Genomic DNA, 20,686 nt, shown 5'->3' with positions numbered 1-20,686 from the left:
TTCTTCACAGGTCTTGGATCACATCAATTGTGCTGCATAATCTCTTGGGGCCTCAGGATGAGTATCCCCAGGTGGAAATACAGAATAAGAAAAAAAAATTAGTGTAACAAAGAAAATAATTAGCATATGACCAAACCATACCCTATCCCTAAACCCAGAGTTGTAAAGTAACAAAGTAGAACTACTTCACTAATGTACTAAAGTATTAAAGGCTGTATCTGTACTCTACTGGAGTATTGTTTTTTTCTCTCCTACCTACACTTTTACTTCAGTACATATTTTCGATGAGTTTAATACTTTTACTCCGATAGATTTTTTTATTTGCTCCATCGTTACCGGTTATTACGTACTGACGTCATTTATCTCCTTTGAGCGGTCGCAGTAGAATACTATGACGAAGGAGGCGAGGGCATGTAAATAATGCTCTTATACACTGAAGGAGGCACAGCACACAAGCCGCTATTTTACTACTACGGGGAAATGCTATAAAACTCCATCTTTACCTCTCTCTCTCTCACTTTGGACATTTGACCCGCTGGCGTGTTTGTGAGATAACTTTTCCTCTCCTTATAGATTATGGATTACCTGTGATAACGCTACGGTTACTAAGTAACCCTTCGTTCCCCGAGGGGGGAAACAGAAATTCTATGTGGAAACTTCCACTATGGGGATTTCGTCAGAAACCAATCATCTGAAAGAGTATAAAAACGGGCCAATGAAATACCAATGAGTTGGCAGCGTCAGCGTGCACAGCTGGCGTCAATGACAATCAGTCATGCTATAAAGACGCAGCCAGTGCCATGCTCGACATCCTTTTCTAGCTGAAGAGACTTTCACGCTCAACAGCTAAAGGACAATCGTTGTGGCGAAGGAACATAGCATTTCCGTTCCCCCCCTCGGGGAACGAAGGGTTACTTTAGTAACCGTAGCGTTCCCCTTCGGATGGGGAACTCCAATGCTATGTGGAAACTTCCACTATGGGGAAATCTATGGAAAACGCCACAACGAAAGAACCTTACTGCGTCCCTGGCGAAGGGTGTGCCATGCAGTAGAGCGAGCGCACCTACAACGCCCCAAGACACAGTCGTCCAACGTGTCCCCTGGCCCTCACTTACCTGTTCAGAAACAGCTATATTTTTCGGGGAGTCGCAATAACCCAGTAAAATAGGTTTTGATACGACAGTACGTTGGGAAAGCGTTCAGTCACGATAGGGAGGACGCTGCGGAGCTCACCTGTTACCCAGAGGGGAGACCTGGTGACAACCTATGGACTAGCCCAGAGATGGGGAGTCCTTGCATAAGGATGGTTAGCGGGGAGGGAAGACACGAGCCTGCCCTAGAAGGGGGGACTATACCGTGGCTGAGTGAACGTATGGGATCGCCAGCGGGGATCACGCATAACAGGCACCTATACCCAGAACGCGGGCTGACCAGCGGGCATGCCGACAACGTAACGGGCCAACACCTGACTCCTCCGCTGAGTCAGGTGCTTGGGGCCTCGGAGGAACTCTGCAGGGTTCGCCAAAGAATGGGGAACTAAACTGACAAAGCTGAAAAAGCGCACGTATCTCCGGGTTAGGGAGAGTGGCGCAGCAAGCGTGTTTCGACACCTCAACCGAATCGTTTCCTCAATCACCAAGGGTTACCTAATACCCTTGAGGAAACCGGCTCCACTCGCAGATTGTAACCTTGCAAATGTATTGGGTGTCACCCAACCTTTAGCTCTACAAATGTCTGTCAGAGAGGCGCCACGTGCTAACGCCCAGGAGGATGCTATGCTCCGTAGTGGAGTGCGCTCTCACCCCGGGGGACACGGCTCACCCTGGCTCAAAGGCGAGGGAGATGGCATCCACTATCCAGTGGGCCAACCTCCGTTTAGATACGGCACTTCCCATCTGCTGACCACTGTAATGGACAAAGAGCTGGTCAGAGGATCTAAGGCTCTGAGTGTGGTCCACATATATTCGCAAAGCGCGAACAGGACACAACAATGAAAGGGCTGGGTCTGCCTCCTCCGCGGGCAGCGCTTGCAGGCTCACTACCTGATCCTTAAACGGCGTGGTAGGAACCTTGGGCACATAGCCGGGCCGGGGTCTCAGGACAACGTGAGAGTAGGCCGGCCCGAATTCTAGGCACGAGTCACTGACCGAAAATGCCTCCAGGTACCTAACCCTCTTAACCGATGCCAACGCGACCAGCAGAGCTGTCTTCAAGGACAGAAATCTCAAGGATACTGAGTCGAGTGGTTCGAAGGGATCCCCACGTAGGCTCGTAGCACTACCGCGAGATCTCAAGAGGGTATGAGAGGGGGGCGGGGTGGAAACATCCGCCTCGCACCTCTGAGGAACTGGATGATGAGGTTATGCCTCCCCACGGTGCCGCCATCCACGCATCATGATGAGCGGAGATGGTGGCCATGTAAACCCTCAGTGTGGAGCGCGACAGCCTTCGCTCCACCTGTCCTGAAGGAAAGAAAGCACAACACTGATCTGGCAAGATCGGGGGTCTTCTCGGCGAGAAGTGCACCACTCAGTGAATAGACTCCACTCCAGGGCGTAGGCATGCCTCGTAGAGGGTGCACTAGCCTGAGTGATGGTATTAACCACCGCCAACGGTAGGTTACCTAAGTCTTCCTTGTCGCGTCTTATGGACCCCACGTGGAGGTTCCACAGAACTAAGCGAGGGTGCCAGATGGTGCCCTGTCCCTGAGAGAGTAGGTCCTCTCTCAAAAAGACTCGCCAGGGGGGGGCGTCGCGAGAAGGGAGAGTTCTGATATCCAGGTCCGGTTGGGCCAGGGGCGCAACTAGCAAGACCTGCCCCTCGTCCTCCCTGACCTTGCACAGAAACTGCGCGAGTAGGCTCACTGGGGGGAGTGCATACTTACGCATGACTCGGGGTGGAGTCGCCATTCTCCCGGGGAAGGAGCTGCCGTGAGAGCCTGTTGGCCGCATGGTTGAGCCCATCCGGGGTGTGAATAGCAAGCAGCGACTTCAGCCGCGTATGACTCCAGAGGAGCAGATGGCGAGCGAGCTGAGACATGCAGCGGGAGCGTATACCCCCCATCTGGATGAATACGCTACCGCGGCCGTGCTGTCCGTCCTGACCAGCACGTGTTGCCCCCTCAGCACCGGTAAAAAGCGGCGCAGAGCGAGAAACACTGCCAACAGCTCTAGGCAGTTGATATGCCAATGCAGCTGGGTTCCCCTCCACAGGTCCACAGCAGCATGCCCGCTACACACGGCCCCTCCACCCCATACTGGAGGCATCTGCCGAAATGACAGCCTGCCTGGACGCCTGACCTAGGGGCACACTGGCCCGTAGGAAGGAGGGGTCTTTTCCAGGGGGTGAGGGTGCGGTGACACAGCGCAGTGACAGTCACTCGGTGTGTGCCCGCGTGCCATGCGCGTCTGGGGACCCGATCGTGAAGCTAATGCTGTAGTGGTCTCATATGGAGCAATCCGAGCGGCGTGGCCGCGGCTGCGGATGCCATATGCCCCAGGAGCCTCTGAAATAATTTCAGGGGGACCACTTTTTTTCCTGTCGAACTCTCTCAGACAGTTCAGCATTACCTCGGCGCGCTCTCGTGAGAGGCGCGCCTCCATAGTAATCGAGTCCAGCTCCAACCCGAGAAAGGAGATGCTCTGCACGAGGGCGAGCTTGCTCTTTTCTCGGTTGACCTGAAACCCCAACGGGTGGAGGTGCCGGAGTACCTTGTCTCTGTGCATAATCAATTGCTCCCGAGAGTGGGCTAAAAATCAGCCAGTCATCGAAATAATTGAGCGTGCGGATGTCGGCGAGCCGAAGGGGCGCGAGGGCACCCTCCGCGAGTTTTCACCAAGCACCAAGACAGAGAGAGCCCGAAGGGGAGGACCTTGTATTGCCACGCTCGACCTTCAAACGCAAACCGCAGAAACTGCCGGTGGCGTGGAAGTGTGGAGATATGAAAATACGCGTCCTTCAGATCTATTGCTGCAAACCAATCCTGAGGACGAACGCATCGCGTGATGCGCATCTGCGTAAGCATTCCGAAGCTCAAAAATGGTTCAAAATGTGCAGATATAGGATTGGCCATAGCCCACCGCTCTTTTTTGGGCACGATGAAGTGCGGCCTGTAAAACCCGCGCTCCATCTCGGCTGGAGGGCCGGCTCGATTGCATCCTTCGCCAGGAGGACAGCAATATCCTCTCGCAAGACAGGGGCGGACGCAGGACTGACCCTGGTCGCCCGTGAACCTGGGAGGCCGTTTCGCGAACTGAATCGCATAGCCGAGTCTGGTCGTATGGATGAGCCATTGCGATGGGCTGGCCCACGCTAACCAGGCAGGCAGAGCCCCCGCAAATGGTTCCACCCGCACGATCGCTGACGTGCCAGCGGCGGGGCAGCGTGGAGTGAGTGGGCTCATCCGGGGAGCGCTGGGGTCCCACAGGAGAGCAGGAGAGGAGATGTTCTCATCTCGCACTCAAACTCCAGGAGAGGGGCTGGGAGTGGAGAGAAAGGAGACCGTTCTCTCGCTCTCCGTGAGCCATTGGCGAAATGCACCGATCCCGCGAGCTAGAAGGCATAGCGTCCCAGACTGGCAGTGTTCGGGCTGTCACATCCGGAGGAGGGGAAAAGTGCTCTTTCACTGAGGATTTGATGGCGTTTTTTTTTTTTTTTTTACGCCTTTAAATAACGTGCCCCGCCCTCCAGCGGGGAAAGAGCAAATTCCCTCCTCCCCAGATGGCCCGCCTCAGGGACGCTTCGCGGTACGTTTTACCGAACTTAGCGGCGCCCTGGGCATGGGACGCTGGTTGCCTGCGCGATGCTTGGCACAGCCGCGTGGCCGGAGGCGCAGGCGGCGAAGCAAAGCTGCAGGCGGGCGTCCTCGGCGAAAAAGCAGTGGATGTGGATGGCTCGGCGGGGGGGAGTGGTCATACAATCCCGCCGATAGAGACCTCGCCCATCGCCCCCGACTGCTCTATCACCGGCGTGAAGTCTTGGGCGAATTCACCGCCAGTGTCGCTGAACAGGCCAGCCTGGGATATGGGTGAGTTAAGAAAGCGAACTTTGTCAACGTCATGCACATCACCAGGTTTAGCCTGAGGTGGCATTCCTGGATCACGGATGTGATCATCGTCCTTCCCAGGGCACACACAGCCGACCTTTTTTTTTTTTTTTTGTAAGAGCATAGTCGGTTGCGGTGCGGAGCGCATGCTCAGTCCTGGGTCAGAACCATCCTCGCGCAGCCGGGCCAGCGCCTGCGCTTGGTAGCGCTGGTAGGTGGCCATAGCGTGCATGGTGAGGGGGAAGGCGCACGCAGCACACTGCGTGAGACTACTGTGCCCATCCAGGAAGAAGGGGATGGGGAGGCTTAGAAGGTCTCGCCTTCATCCTCCACATCACACCCCTCTAATCGGTCCGGCCGCGGGGCTGGGGGATAAACCATCTCCAGAGCCACGGCCGAAGCAGCCTGGGGAAGCACAGCCGCAAAGTCTGCTTCTGGATTCGACGCCGCGCTCAAAGTCCTGGAGGGAGCGAGCGGGTTCGAATCCTTGTCAGACCTTGACAGCCCAACCTCCAAGGATGGTGAGGATGGAAGCGCACGCAGATCGGGCAGAAAAAAGTGCCCTCAGGACTGCGTGAGTTTACTGTGCACTTCCGGGAAGAAGGGGACGGGAGGCTTTGAAGGTCTTGCCTCCTTATATCCTCCACATCACACCCATCTAGTCGGTCCGGCCGCGGGGCTGGGGAATAAACCATCACCAGACCCACGGCCGAAGCAGCCCGAGAAAGCACGGCCATCACGTCTGCTTTTTAGATGCCAACGCCGCGCTCTCCACCCCGGAGGGAGGGAGCGAGTGGGCTCGCATCCTCATCAGGCAATGACAGCCCATCCTCCGATGCAGCGATGGACATCTGACCCCCGGTGTCATCAGGTGAGAGAGCGACCATCCAAGGACGGAGCGCTTCTCTTCACCTGAAGCTTGGATGGAGCGCGTGGAGGAGCGAGAGGTCCGCGGCCCGGGGGCGGCGGATTTACTCCCACTGAAACCCTCAGATCTGCCCGAGTGCCAACCGCAGTGCGGGGGACAACTGGGGTGGGTGGCTCTTTTGCAAGAGCGAGCCGCGATCTTAACTGCGCAACAGACATGACATCAGTGATGGCATGCACTGCCCGCGAGCACCGCATTAACATGCTGGACCCCCAGACATGAAACGCTGTGCTCGTGCCCATCATCCGGGGATAGGAAACCACCGCATCCAGAAACGCACGGTCTGAGTGACTTCTTGAAAAAGACGCGCTGCACGACCGTGTTGCTCTTTTAGGAAAGCTTTTTTCCTATATACAAACCGCTCTTGGAGGACCGGTCCCAAAGGACGCCAGGCAAGGGAGAAATACCCAGCTCGACCATCTGCCACTGCATATACGCGCTCTGGACCGGGAGAAGCTGCTTCTCGATCTCTCTCTGTAGACACAGGTTGGAGATACCCTCAAAGACTCTCTCAGAAGCTTTGTGAAAGGCTCTGAAAGCGAAAGGATGTCGAGCATGGCACTGGCTGCGTCTTTTTAGCATGACTGATTGTCATTGACGCCAGCTGTACACGCTGATGCTGCCAACTCATTGGCATTTCATTGGCCCGTTTTTATACTCTTTCAGATGATTGGTTTCTGACGAAATCCCCATAGTGGAAGTTTCCACATAGCATTGGAGTTCCCCATCCGAAGGGGAACCACGTATTATGTACATATAGACTGTAACCATGGCTGTTCTTCCCGTCATCGGTAAACCGATCGCAGCCCTTTCTGTTGAGCAGGTGAAGACAATAACCAATCATAGGGGTGTAAGACCTCACCTGTCAGCGCTCAAAAAGCAAGCAGGATAATATTTACATTAGTTTATTTGCTATAAATGCTCATGCTGTCTTCTGTGCATGTATTAGAGCTTTGCTTGCTACATTCAGAAAGAGTATTTTTTTTGAGCAGGTCAAATTAAGGGTACAGTTCATATATCTTACTGCTGTATTAAAGAACAAAATTGTATTACAAATAATATATAAAGTCTTGTGTTGTGAAGAAAAAAATCTAATTATGTATGGAAAGCATTGCCAATGCACCGAGATGCACTGAGATATTAAATTGAACCGAATCGATGGCATGATAATCGTAACCGAACCGTAAGACCAGTGTAGATTCACACCCCTACTCATTACAACTATAGACCTTTTTCTTGGCTACTACTGCATAGAGGGCGCCATAGTGACCAGCGTTTTCCAGTAGAATGTTTATAACTTCTGTTTACAGTGTTTACAAACGTTAATTTGCAATCCGAAAATGGGTTTCAATAGCGTTTGAGTGGATTATGGAGTGTTTTTGTGACACAACTTTGAAAGGTGTGTGTTAAAGCCGTTATAATCTGTCAGATCTGTGGTTCAAGCGTGAAACAAAAACAGTATCTTAAGCTATGTTTCTTTTCATTCTGCTTAATCACATGCCCCCCAAAAAAAGATATTTAAAATAAACAAAACAAGATGATGTCTTTTAAATTCTTTCTTTTATAACTACATTACACAATGCTTGTACTTTTACTTTCAGTAGTTGAGTAGTAAATTTTGAAATAAACTACTTGCAATACTTAAGTACAAAAAATGTTGAATACTTTAGTACTTCCACTTAAGTATGGTACATAAAGAGCACTTCAACTTCTACTTAAGTCACTTTTTTGATAGAGCAATTGTACGTTTACTTAAGTCTGGGTCTCTAGTACTTTATACATCTCTGCCTAAACCCAACCGATTGTTTTTAAAAGTAAACTAGAAGAGAAAAGCCACCGTGATCGCATGCTTCTACCATGACATCACATGGCTTTTTTGGAGTTACATTTTACATGGTTTCTAGAGTCAGCCTCTAACCCCAGTCTGACACTGTCATCATGGCAATAACAAATTAGTTTAATATTAGAAATTTGTTATTAAAAGTAAACCAGGGTGTGTGTGTTTGGCTGGAAAGTTAAAGGGGAGTGGTTTGTAAGGCAAGTATTAGCCTAATTTATAAAATGACAATTTTATGAGCCATTATGACAAGATTTTACATCAATTTTGTGAGGAGAGAACATGCTGTGACTGTCTCACTGACAGTCATGATATTACTTGTTATACTAGCTTGAAACATTCTAAGGCCCGATCGCAAATCTACCCCTTAGCCCTTCCCCTTACCCCTACCCCTCAATTTGCGCATTCCCGTGAAGGGGTAGTGATGTCCCAATTCTCTATAGCTTGAAGGCGTAGGGCTAAGGGGAAGGGGTAGATCCCCCTTCAAATGGAGATTTTTCAGGACCACACTCAAAACTAGAGGGTAAGAAAATTTCCCAGAATGCACCAGCCACAACAGCGGGATCGCTGCACCCGGAAGTAAGGAGATCCACAAATTAGTATTTTTTTTGTCATTATTTTGAATTTCTGAAATTATGAATCTCATATGAAGCATGGGATTGTGATGACATATGATGATGTGTGTAGGTGTTGTAGTGGTGTCCCATTTCTTAGGGGTAAATTTTGAAGCCCTTCCCCTTCACACTTGGTTTTAAGGGCCAAGGGGAAGGGGAAGGGGTAGGGGCACAAAAACAGAATTGGGATTGGGCCTAAGTCTGTTAAAAGCTAAGAAAACCTGATTAAAATGTTTCATGCAAGCAGTTAACAATTATTTTAAAATCCTGATCAACAAATATACTAGTATCTGTTTTGTATATGGACCAGTTTTTTGTACTTTTAATTACGCCAGTGTTTTCTGGCTTAAACATAAAAAACAGTCAGACGCTTAACCTTCACTACACAAGACGGTCACAGCTGCCCTGCTGCTTAAATATAGTTTTGATTTAAGAACAGAAAACACACTTACATTGTTGGTGTTATCATCATGTTGTCAAAGATGTATGACATTCTGCTCTGGAAATTGTGTGTAATCTACTTTCATCATATTTATATGGTATTTTTTATATTGGACAGCTGTGTACAGCTTGTATGTAGCACTATAAAACGGCAATATTGCAAAAATGTGCTTTGAATACTTTCTGAGTGTATTTGAGTTTGTGGGAAAATCCCAGATTCAGTGAACAATGTGATATTAGTAGTGAGTTGACGTCTTTGTTTTATTAGACAAAGGAATAAATTGATATTTAGCTGTAAAGTGACGAACGGCTGACGCTGACTGCTACATTATCATTTCAATGCAGGGGAAACAAGTGAAATGACACGCTCATCAGCTCTCATAATGTGCTGATGCCGAAGTGTGGAAATTGATTAAAATGTGCTCAGTGTGCATGAAAAATTCACCCCAGCAAACAATTTTGTGTTTAATTGACGTCTAATAGACATCTAAATGTAGACAGCTTGGCCAAAACAAGGCTAAACTTGGGCTGTCAGTGAAAATTTAATCGATATCTAAGAATAGCCCAAAACTAGACTAGCCATCAAATAGACAGATTAGACAGGTTTTATATGTGTAGTCATCAATTTCTGTTTATTTGACGACTAGTCTAGATTTGCCCTATACTTAGATGTCTTTTAGATTTTCACTGACAGTCCAAATTTAGGCATGTTTTAGCCATTTAGACGTCTATTAGACATCTTTTAAAAACACAAAATTCTTGCTGGATCCCATCGTCGACATCTTTTCAAAGCTGATCATCATTATGTCTTCAAAAAAATTGCATAAAGTTAAAATTACTGTATGTTTGTGATTCAACTGGTTACCTTATCTCTGTAATAAAACTGCTGTCACTATAGGCATATTTTCTTTTACAATTTCATGACTGAAAGTATTTCAAAACAACAATCAGGAGCTGATGATTTACCATAAACCACTGAGGATAACTAAAAAAACGCCTCTATTAATAATAGAAGCATTGATTAATTAGCTCAAAACATTCTTTGCAAGATATTGCAGTTTCTATAGACGCAAAGAGTCAAGAGTTACAATCAGACTTCAGATGAAGAGTGCTCAGTATATTTTGATACACGGAGCGCCCCCTAATGGTACATTGTACTCTCTGGAAAAAGTTTAATGGAAAAAATATGAAAACAAATCTGGATGACTTTTATTAAAGTCACCTTTGTCTTAATATATTGTAACTTCTATACAACTATATACAACTACATTTAATTTATTTGAAAACATTACTGATTCAGTGTGACCTTGATCAACTTTTAAGTAAGCCTGCTGTTTCCAAGAGTTTACACGTGAACCAGCTAATCAAGATCAAGATCTCTAGAAAATTCCGTACCACCAATAATGGACAGTAGCAAAACATGTTCCAGTCCAAAATACTTCACAATGGTTAAACCTAGAAACAAATTTCACCTGCTGCCTTAAAGGGATATTTTACACAAAATTTACTGGCCATTTTCTCACCCTCAAGTGATTCTCAACCAAAAAATGTTTCGAAGAAAGCTGAAAACATGTAACCATTTACTTCCATAGTAGAAAAAAACAAATACTGTGGTATACCAAGTCAGTAATTAATACTAAATTAGTAGTTACAGGTTTCTAGCATTCTTCAAAATATCTTCTTTTGTGTTTAACAGAAGAAAGAAATGCATAAAGGTTTAAAACAAGTAAAGGGTGAGTAAATGATGATATGCTTTTCATTTTTTGGGTGAACTATCCCTTTAAAATGGTGAGTCAATTACTAGTTATTCTTTGTTTTCAGCACAAAACATTGAGTTTACATAAATGATTATTTATTGATTCAGCTACATCATCTGAGTTAAAAATGTTACATATTCAGATCTAGAAAACTAACATAAGCTCATAATAAATGCAGTTGTCTCTAGTCTGCTCAAAAATGTTCAGGTTTTACTGGGACAAATTCAGGATTGTATAGAACAGTTCAAAATACAACTGACTCTTAGAAAAGCTGTTTAAAGTAAGAAGCCTCTGGATCAATAAAGAGTGAACACTCAATGAACTGTAGTGTTATTTTGAAATCATCACTAATATTAACATCAATATTGGTATTGATATTAATATTGTAGCCTCCCACGGGGCACCCAATGATGTGGTGATAATTTATTTGGTTTGTCTAGATTAAAATTTATATTAGTATTAAATGTACAATAATTGAAGTGCGTGATCAGGCATAAATCACGAAGGTGATTGAGTTGAGGATTGTGATGAGTTAATTATATTCTGGTAAGTTATAGAGCATAGATTCCCAAAGTAGGGCCCATGGGCAAAAGTTGGTTCATTGTAACCTTTGATTTGGCCCACTTTTTCATTTGAGAGGAGAATGAAAATGATGGAGAGGATTGGGCCACTGCCTTTAACACAGACATCATTTCTAATTTGATGTAACCTTTTTTTGCTTGTTGCTTTTTGTTTATTTTATTTAGAGCAAACTGAAACGAAAGGTTTCAATTTAATGTTGTAAATTAATCTGATTTTATTTTAAAATGTAAATACTGTCACTTGACGGATAGAGAACTGTGCAGAGAAGACATCGGCAAGCAAATCAAGGCAAAAACTAGTGTAATTTTGTTATAAATGAGATTGTTTTGTTTTCTAGTCATTGTTAACATATTTGAATAAATTAGGAAATTACCCATAGCAAAGATTTACCTTCGGCCCACTAGCCTCAATCAAGTTTGTTTTTTGGCCCTTCATAAAAAAAAGTTTGGGCACCCCTGCTATAGAGTTTAAGAGGAGGTTTTGGTAACACTTTATAATAACTACACACTATGAATCATTTATTAAGCATTTGCATCTAGTGAATTCATAATTTTTTAAGCATTAACTCTACATTAATAAACGTAAGCAGTTTATAACTGCAGCTACAAATGCTGTATTATTGACTTACAACCTCATTAATAATCTGCTTAAGAATAGTGCTTTCATAATTTGTGACTGGTTGATTTTTCATGACTAAATTAAGTATTGCATTATTTACAAACCATTTGTATTTAAGAGTAGTTGGAGATTTTTAAGATCATTCAGAATGAGTTAGTAAAAGATTAATAAACTATTGAAATTAAAGTTTATATATCTTATTATTCAGGCATAATGGCTACTATGTATGTTAATAAATGCTGTATTAACTCAACTTCATGCTGTTTTGTGACCTAATCTAAAGTGAGGACTATCTGTGCTTTATAATTCCCTTATAAATGACAATTAAAGGCTTGGTATCAAATGAACAATAATCTTTGCAATCTTATCTAAAAAGTAAAATTACTGTAAAGTTTAAGCTTTGCTGAATAACAGGAGTGTCAAAATATGACATAAAATTGCATAAAACAACAATATTATAGTTTAACAATATAATAGGATGTTTATATGTACAGTTATTTTATTTTAGATAAGGTTGCAAAGATTAAATTTTTTTGATACAGTTTCATTTGTGTATCTTCAAATGAATTTAAATGAATGATGTCTCTTTTTTCCCGCTTAGAATATAACTGAGCCTTTAATTGTCATTTATAAGGGATTTATAAAGCATAAATAGCCTTCACTTTAGATTAGGTCACAAAACTGGATGACGTTGAGTTAATAAAGCTTTTATTTACACACAAATTAATTATTAGTATATGACTGGCTGAATAATAAGAATTATAAATGTTAATTTCAATAGTTGATTAATCATTTACTAACACATTCTGAATGATCTTTAAAAATCACCAACTATACTTAAATAACTGGTTTGTAAATACTGTAATACTTAATTTAATAATGAAAAATAATTAAAGTATGAAAGTACAATTATTAAGCACATTATAAATGTGGTTGTAAGTCAAGCTTACAGCATTTGTAGCTGCAGTTATAAACTACTAACGTTTATTAATGTAGAGTTAATGCTTAACAGATAATGATTTCACTAATTTGCTATTGCCTAATAAATGGTTCATAGTGTGTAGTTATTATAGTGTTACTGAAGGTTTTGTTATTAATGAATAGTTATAAACATCTAATATTAATTATTAGAATATCTTGTACTGAAACACACTATGTCAAGGACTCTGATAGAGGTTTGGAAAGTGCTAGTTCTGCTATTGGTGCAGTGGTTAGAAGCTGGATCTTCCTGCAGGTCTTGATGCATGGAACTAGCAGATATGGGTCTCTTGAGCCTGAGTAAAGAAAACCTGACTAATCTGCAGATTGCAGGTTTCTGGAGGTGATGATATTCAATTTAATTAATCCTTATTTCTATATCGCTTTTACGATGTAGATTGTGAAGTTTAGTTTAGTTCAGTTCAGTGTGGTTTAATTTTCACAGCTGAAAGTCCAAAACATAAAGAGCAAATCGAGCAATGGTCAGCTCCAAAATCCCAAACCAAGCAAGCCAGTGGCAACAAGTTAAGATATTTTAGATTATTTTATGCTTCAAATCATTCAATGTGACCTCAGTGGTTCAACTGCAGTCATACAATGCTCCAAGACCACTTTTGTGTGTCAAAAAAAAAATTTGTAAAATCAACTTTGTCCTTCCACATCAAATCAGGGTGCACGTTTAATAGAAAAAATGTTCATGAAGCTTCCTATGATTGAAGTTGAACCACTGAAGTAACATGGAATGTTTTGACAATATTCTTGGTTCCTTTTCAGTACTTTTAATGTCTCAGGACCATAGCTGTCAATGAAGTGTCAGAGAACACTCAGATGTAATCTAAAATATCTTAAATTGTGTTCTAAAGATGAACAAATATCTCAGAGGAATGGCACGACATGAAGGATTAATTATTACCAAGATTTTGGGGCAAACTAATCCACCAAATGACAAAAACTGTCTAATCATCTATGATGATGTCTAGTGTTACATACCAATGAGGCTGACAAAAGAACAATAGTGCAGACAAAGGAAACAGATCAATGTTTATCAATGAATATATATATTTTCAACCATTTAAACTACTGTCTCTGTGTTTTGTATGATGGATTCATCATACACTAATATACCCTACTCTAAAATTTGAGTTATTTAATTCCCCTAAATGATGTTCCTAGAGCTAAAATTTGTTTACAGTTGGTGTAGAGCAAGCATGCCAAAAAGCAGGTTAAAAATAATCTGTCCAGTGCAAAAGAGTATTGATAACAGAACTTTGTAAAATCAATCCTAAACCACATTTGTAGGATGACTAAAACAATAAATGAATCAGAAGCAATGACATTTCAAAGATCTTTATTTGTTTATTTCTAGTTGTTTTCTGGTTGATTCCTACTTGACAGTGTAACAATTAACCTCACTTACGGTGAACAATGACTTGACTATTGATAACAGTGAAATTGTGGGAGAAAGCAGTTAGCCAGGAGGCCATCCCAACTGACGACCACCCAGAACGTGGATGTGAATGTGGTAAACAGACTGGCCTCCGTCAGGACCATCATTGACCACCAGTCGGTATCCTCTGGGCAGTCCCACCTGCTCGGCACACTTCTTAGCAACAATCATCATGTGTCCAAGAAGCTACAAAGTAACAATCAAAACATAATATTAATATTTTTACAATAGTCATTCAGTCATTCAGTACAAACATTAAAGGGCATCTATGGTAAAAAAATCTACTTTTCAAGCTGTTTGGACAGACATATGTGCATGTATGGTGTATAGACTGTCATATTGGGGTGATATAAGCACACCCAGTGCTTTTTTTTTTTTTTCAATTTAACAACATAAAAAACGGTGGACCATTTGGAGCTGTTTTCAAATCGACCGCAACTTTATGTAGGAGTGCGGTCCCCCCGCCCACCAATATTGATTGACAGGCGCGTCATCATATCCTCAGTTTGTTGATTTACGTCCGCCATTTTCAGCGTGAGTCGAAGCAATATCACTAAAGGAACACCCTTGCTCTATTTTTAGATGCAAGGCTCATTGGGCTCAACACAAGATCCATATTCTCCACATTATCGCTCTAATCGGAATTATTGGTTGTATCTTTAGGTAGGTTTGCAAACATGTGTACTTCTCATTGAGTTTACCTTATACTTCAGTCGTTTGCATTTCTCGCGATCCCAGAAGCTCCCTGTGATCTTAACTAGCATGCATTTTAGAATTCTAAACATAGGTTTCTATCAGGGTACACTCAAGTCGACGGCTGGGCGCTGCAGACCGCTGCAGAAACAGAAACCTATGTTTAGAATTCAAAAATGCGTTGCGCAACGATTCGGGACACTTAATGTATCTGGTGCACCACAGAGAGTGTCTGGTGTGCCGTGTCGTGGTTTCGAGCGGCGCATCCGGTGCCTCAGTCAAAGTTAATTCAGTGTGCCTGGTTATTAGTTTCTGTGTACAAGCTCGGCACTTGAAACTAGCACACAGTTGGCTGTAAAACTGTACAAAGACACAAATGATTTTGTACTCTCTGCTTGGTCTGTGTCAGAGTCGTACATGTACGACTGAATGGTTATTCTCTCACTCCTTCTCCTCTGAGTCTGCCTGTCAGACTCTGTTGCAAACGCAGAGCGGGTGAGCTCATGGCCCCGCCCCCTTGTTACGTTGGGCGGGAAGCCGAAACTAGTCTACATGTGAAGCAACACACCCATAAATCAGCGAACTGTGGACACGCCCCCAACATGACACTTTTTAACACATTATAATAAAAAAATCTGAATTGTGTTTTAAACTGAACCTAAACTCTCACACTCAGAAGAACCATAATGTTAATATTAAATCATAAAAAAGAGGTAAACTATGTGCCCTTTAAACGGGACCTATTATGCTCCTTTTTTCAAGATGTAAAATAAGTCTCTGATGTCCCTAGAGTGTGTATGTGACGCTTCAGCTTAAAATATCCCACAAATAATTTTTTTCTTGGTAACTGCACTTTTATTTTTTGGTGCAAATTGAGCTGTTTTGGTGACTGTCGCATTACCGTCAGCTGGTACAGTATGAAAACTCTAATGGTGTGTTCACACCAGAAACGGATGAAGCATAAAGCGCAAGTCATTTACATGTTAAGTCAATGCAAAGATGCAAAAAGACATCCTGTGTGGCAAAATCATGTGAATGAGGTGACACGAATGATGTTATTCACACGAATGAAGTGGCGCAATGAGCGTTTGACGAACGAATCGAACAATCCCACTAAAGTAGAGCCCATGCTACTGTGATGGTTGGGTTTAGGATAGAGGGAGGAGTAGGCAATTGTCAACTACGTAGTGGACCTTTACCGCCCACTAAGGTAACACCCATGCTACAGTGATAGTTGAGTTTAGGGTAGGGGGAGGTGTAGGCGTTCGTCAACTACTTAGTGGAACTTGTACTGCCTACTAAGGTAGAGCCCATGCTACTGTGACGGTTGGGTTTAAGATAGAGGGAGGAGTAGGCAATTGTCAACTACGTAGTGGACCTTTACCGCCCACTATGGTAGCATCCATGCTACTTTGACGGTGGGGTTTAGGGTAGGAGGAGGTGTAGGCGATTATCAACTACTTAGTGGACCTTGTACTGCCTACTAAGGTAAAGCCCATGCTACTGTGGCGGTTGGGTTTAGGGTAGAGGGAGAAGTGGGCGATTGTCAACTAAGTAGTGGACCTTGTACAGCCCACTAAGGTAGCACCCATGCTACAGTGATTGTTGGGTTGAGGGTGGGGGGAGGTGTAGGCGATCGTCAACTACTTAGTAGACCTTGTATGACTCACTAAGGTAGAGCCCATGCTACTGTGACGGTTGGGTTTAGGGTAGAGAGAGGAGTAGGCGATCGTCAACTACATAGTGGACCTTGTACCACCAATTTTATTGTGATGGTTGGGTTTAGGGTAGGGGGAGGTGTAGGCGATAGTCAACTATGTAGCGGACCTGGTCAACTACGTCACCAATCTGCGGGCGGCAGCAAGGACTGTCTAGACATTCACACCACTTTAACCAATCAGGAGCTTTCTCTTGTAGGGGCGTGATTATGACATGGCGCCTGTTGTTGGTGTCCTGAGGGTAAATCCTCTTGCTGACACAGACAACAGCTCATCAAACTGGGCTCACCTTAGTCGGAAGCACCGCTGAAAGCTTCCATCATCCAGGTACAGTTTCTGTAGGAGTTTATGAACTCACAGAGCTGCACCTCTGAAAGGACCTAGTGCATTCAGACATGACGCCGAACGAATCTATGCTGTTTTACAGCCTTACTAAAGCACATAAACACAGCTACTATCTCAAAATCCATGTTAGCCATTTAACATCAAAGCTAGAGTCACCGGGCAGACAGAAGCCTTGCCCATGACGTGAATCCACGTCTATGGTAAAATGAAGTTTACGCGCAAATGAAGCAGGTTCGGGTGGTTTGAGTGGTTTGAATGACCCACCCCCAACGAGCGATAAATGTTTCAATCTTTGATGTGACATCCTCATCCATACTGAGTAACGCTATGGGTCAAGTCGAGCATCATTGTCGCAAAATATTGAACATGTATTCAAAAAGATTGTAAAACAGGGTTAGGTTAACGTAATTTACTTCCTAACAGATGAGAATCTACCATGAGGTTCTAGACTAACTGGCTGAATAAGCCAGGATGTATTGGGCATTATTGACATGACATCATTCCCTATTTTTGTCGATGAAGGCTTTACTATCAAGCCCATCAGCGGTCACTTAACAGCAAAAGGTACTAATCCAGTCACGTCCGTGTTTTTGAGGCCGTTTACACGTTGGTCACTTCATTCGTTTTATTCTGATCTGATATAAATCCGACAACTTCAGAAGGTTGTCAGGGACACATTCCAGACAAAACTGGACAGGTCTAATTAATTTACTCATTTTACACAAAACTAATTTAAAATAAATTAATAAAATAAATTATGACCTGGACTCTGGAGAAAATCTAACAAAATAAATAAATACATACATGCGAAGTATAAGTCAGTAGTAAGTAGTAAGAATTTTGCATGCAATATTATATGAAAATGTTTAAATAATAATGTCTGTTTGAATATAAATCACCTAATAAATATTCAAGCCTGTGGTATATATTCAAACCCCTAATACAATCCGAATTCATTTAAAAAGCACTCTAAAAAGTTTAATAATTGTTATCAATATGTGCATATATCCATCTCTAGGGGAAGTTTCCATAAAAATAAGAAAACAACAACATGTCGTGTGTGTGTGTGTGTGTGTGTGTGTTTGGACTGACAAAACTTGCACATGATCTTAGTAAGCAACTTGACAAAACAGTCAATATTTTTATTACTGCAAAAAGCATGCACATGATTACAGAAGCTAATCCAGCACAAAATATTTCACAAAATCTTGTATTTAAACTTCTTAGATATAAAATGTGGGGGACAATTCAAAAAGGTCCACTTTTAGAGAAAAAGAACCCCCCTTTCACTTGGCTGGCTACAGGCCTGTACAGAAGGCTTGGGTTTTCTGATGGATGTCCACTCATGGTTATTTATAAAGTTGAATGTTTAAGGGCCTAGATTATATGACCTCAGTGTCATCCCTCTTTAAAGTAAATCTGGAACAAAATGTGTGTCATTGTTTTTTCTGTGTGCCAAATGATTTGTTTCCTTGGAATCTATCAAGCTAGGTCAGAGGTCATGGAGGCCTCTTGAGTGGACTTGGGGTCCGTTTTTCGTAGCTCGCTTAAATGATCTAAGATGATTTGGCAGATCCTGGATCTTTTAATCTTGATAACTGATCTCTGGCTAATTTGGTTCTTCAAACAAGTTCGTGAATCAAGAATAAAATGTCTGGATAAACTGATTTGAGATCGCTATGCGTGTTGTGAAGGACAGATCTATCGATCCTCGAAATCATGATCAGCAATGAAATGATTGGCTGATTGCACAGCAGTGCAATGACATCATCTGATTAATATTCAATTATCCATGTGAGCTAAATTACATAAAATTTCTAGTAAACTGTTTGTTAAATATGATACACAATAACTTTCCACCGTTGTTGTGGGCTGCATGCTTTACCCTTTCATGTGCCAAGAGTATTTAGCAATTTATTTAGTTTTCGTTCAGATTGTACTTTAGTCTGGGGTCAACTCTGAAAAACCTAGTGGCTGTCTGACTTTTGTATGTGACCATAACCATTAAAACATATTGTTCATAATTACATACACACACATGCACATGGAAATTTTCTTAGTCTATCTGTAATTTATCCAGTAGGGTTAAACACCAATATGTATGACACAGTTAATGACATTATGTGAGAGTATATTTAATATATTGTATAATTGCTGTTGTTTTGAGATTGTAAGGAGAGTGGCGTACAAATTTGTGTTGAAGCTGGCTTTTGCTGATGAAAGTGCAAACTATCTTCAGTAAACTTTCTTTTTAATTGAATCTCTGACTCCGGCTCTACTTCATCTGACAGACTAGTCATTTTTGGGTTAAAACTCCCCATACACTATTAAATACATGTCATACCAAATTAGATCCCCATCACACAGCATGCAGAAAGATCTACAGTGATAATATGCTACTGACCTCTTTATCAGCATCCTCTACTTTAGAGATCTGACTGATGGGCTTTCTGGGGACCACCAGGAAATGAGTTGGAGCCTGAGGGGCCACATCATTGAAGGCAATACACTAAATAATAATTTATAGACACACAAAGAGAGAGTAAGAGAAAATAAATGAGCATATGTAATAATTTTAAACTTTTCAAACGTTTACATATCTATCTTTCTATGAAATGTTTATATGGTTTTTGTCTCAAGCTCCTCTGTAAAGTGAAACTTATGAAACTGAAAATAGCCACATCGACCGGAAATTTAACCGGAAATGTATCGGTAGCTCAAAACACATCTATGCATGCCTTTAGAGTAAAATAACTGAAAATAAACATAGGAGGCAAAATGATGCTCATCTCAGAAGAAAATATCAGACATTTACTTAGAGGTTTAGCATCTAAACTCTTCATATACAAACTAAAACTTGTAAAACAGCTGTAACAAAACAAATTCACAATAATATAGACGGGACCTTCATTAATTAATGTATAATTGCAGAGTTAAACATAAATAATGCAGAAATTTAAGTAGATATGTAAGTGCAGAATACGTGAATCAGCACTGAAATCTGGCACATTTCCAAATCTCCTAAACTTCACATCAATCGCAGAACTAGAGCAGAATTTGCAACTGAACTGCAAAAGCTTAAGTAGTAGAAATCTGAGGCTTTTATTTTAGATTCATTATAAACAGCCTGAAGCGCATAAATTGCTGCAGCACGTGCGGGTTCCACCGCAGAGATTTGCACGTCAGCGCTGAGGGCAGAACTGCTGTACAAATGTCGCACCTGATCATCTTCATAAATGATGTTGGCCGGAATCTCTTTACGGATGATTTTGCCGAATATCGTGTCTCCTCCCGGCTGCGCGCTTTGAGCTCGCGACACCTCGTCCGCCATATTGACAGCTCTGATTCTGCAGGCTGCAGCTGTGCCGCTGCCACTCACTCACACGGCCACACCCAACTCAATGCCTATTGGCTAAGAGCAGAACAAAACGACTACAACGATTGGATAGATCCAAATGCCGACCAGCTACTTGGTTTAACATTCAAAATAAATTTATTTCATAATAAAAGACTCAAGCATATTTATTTCATTCATTGTTTTATTATTTATTGTGTTTGTTTTAATGTAACGTTAAAATATGCATTATCCAGTACACTGTTATCAAATAATCGAATCCATGGGGTGGTATTCGTGCTAAAAAAAAAAAAGCTAACAACTTTTTACATTTAAATTGCTTTGTCTGA

The 20,686-nt window shown here is 42.6% G+C and overlaps 1 protein-coding gene across 1 annotated transcript; it reads right to left on the bottom strand.

Annotated features, from left to right (window-relative positions):
• Window positions 1-14,130: 14,130 nt before the first annotated feature.
• On the bottom strand, window positions 14,131-20,370 carry hint1 (histidine triad nucleotide binding protein 1). The gene is made up of 3 exons (XM_056467634.1): window positions 20,223-20,370; window positions 19,407-19,511; window positions 14,131-14,432 (listed from the first exon to the last, which is right to left on the bottom strand). The coding sequence occupies exons 1-3, from the start codon at window positions 20,331-20,333 to the stop codon at window positions 14,268-14,270; spliced, it is 381 nt and encodes a 126-aa protein (XP_056323609.1). The 5' UTR covers window positions 20,334-20,370; the 3' UTR covers window positions 14,131-14,267.
• Between the last annotated feature and the right edge of the window lie 316 nt (window positions 20,371-20,686).

The sequence above is a fragment of the Danio aesculapii genome, chromosome 10 (genome assembly GCF_903798145.1).
Source record: "Danio aesculapii chromosome 10, fDanAes4.1, whole genome shotgun sequence".
In the NCBI taxonomy this organism is placed as follows: Eukaryota; Metazoa; Chordata; class Actinopteri; order Cypriniformes; family Danionidae; genus Danio; species Danio aesculapii.
The sequence above is the reverse complement of the archived record's forward strand: the minus strand, read 5'-3'. Positions and strand labels throughout refer to the sequence as shown.

What these genes read in the sequence shown, in the direction of transcription:
- hint1 (XM_056467634.1), bottom strand. Translation starts at nt 20,333, where the DNA reads ATGGCGGACGAGGTGTCGCGAGCTCAAAGCGCGCAGCCGGGAGGAGAC. An exon ending in TCATTTATGAAGATGATCAG is followed by an intron (nt 19,512 to 20,222) that starts GTGCGACATTTG and finishes ATTATTATTTAG; the next exon opens with TGTATTGCCTTCAATGATGT. An exon ending in TAGAGGATGCTGATAAAGAG is followed by an intron (nt 14,433 to 19,406) that starts GTCAGTAGCATA and finishes GTTACTTTGTAG; the next exon opens with CTTCTTGGACACATGATGAT.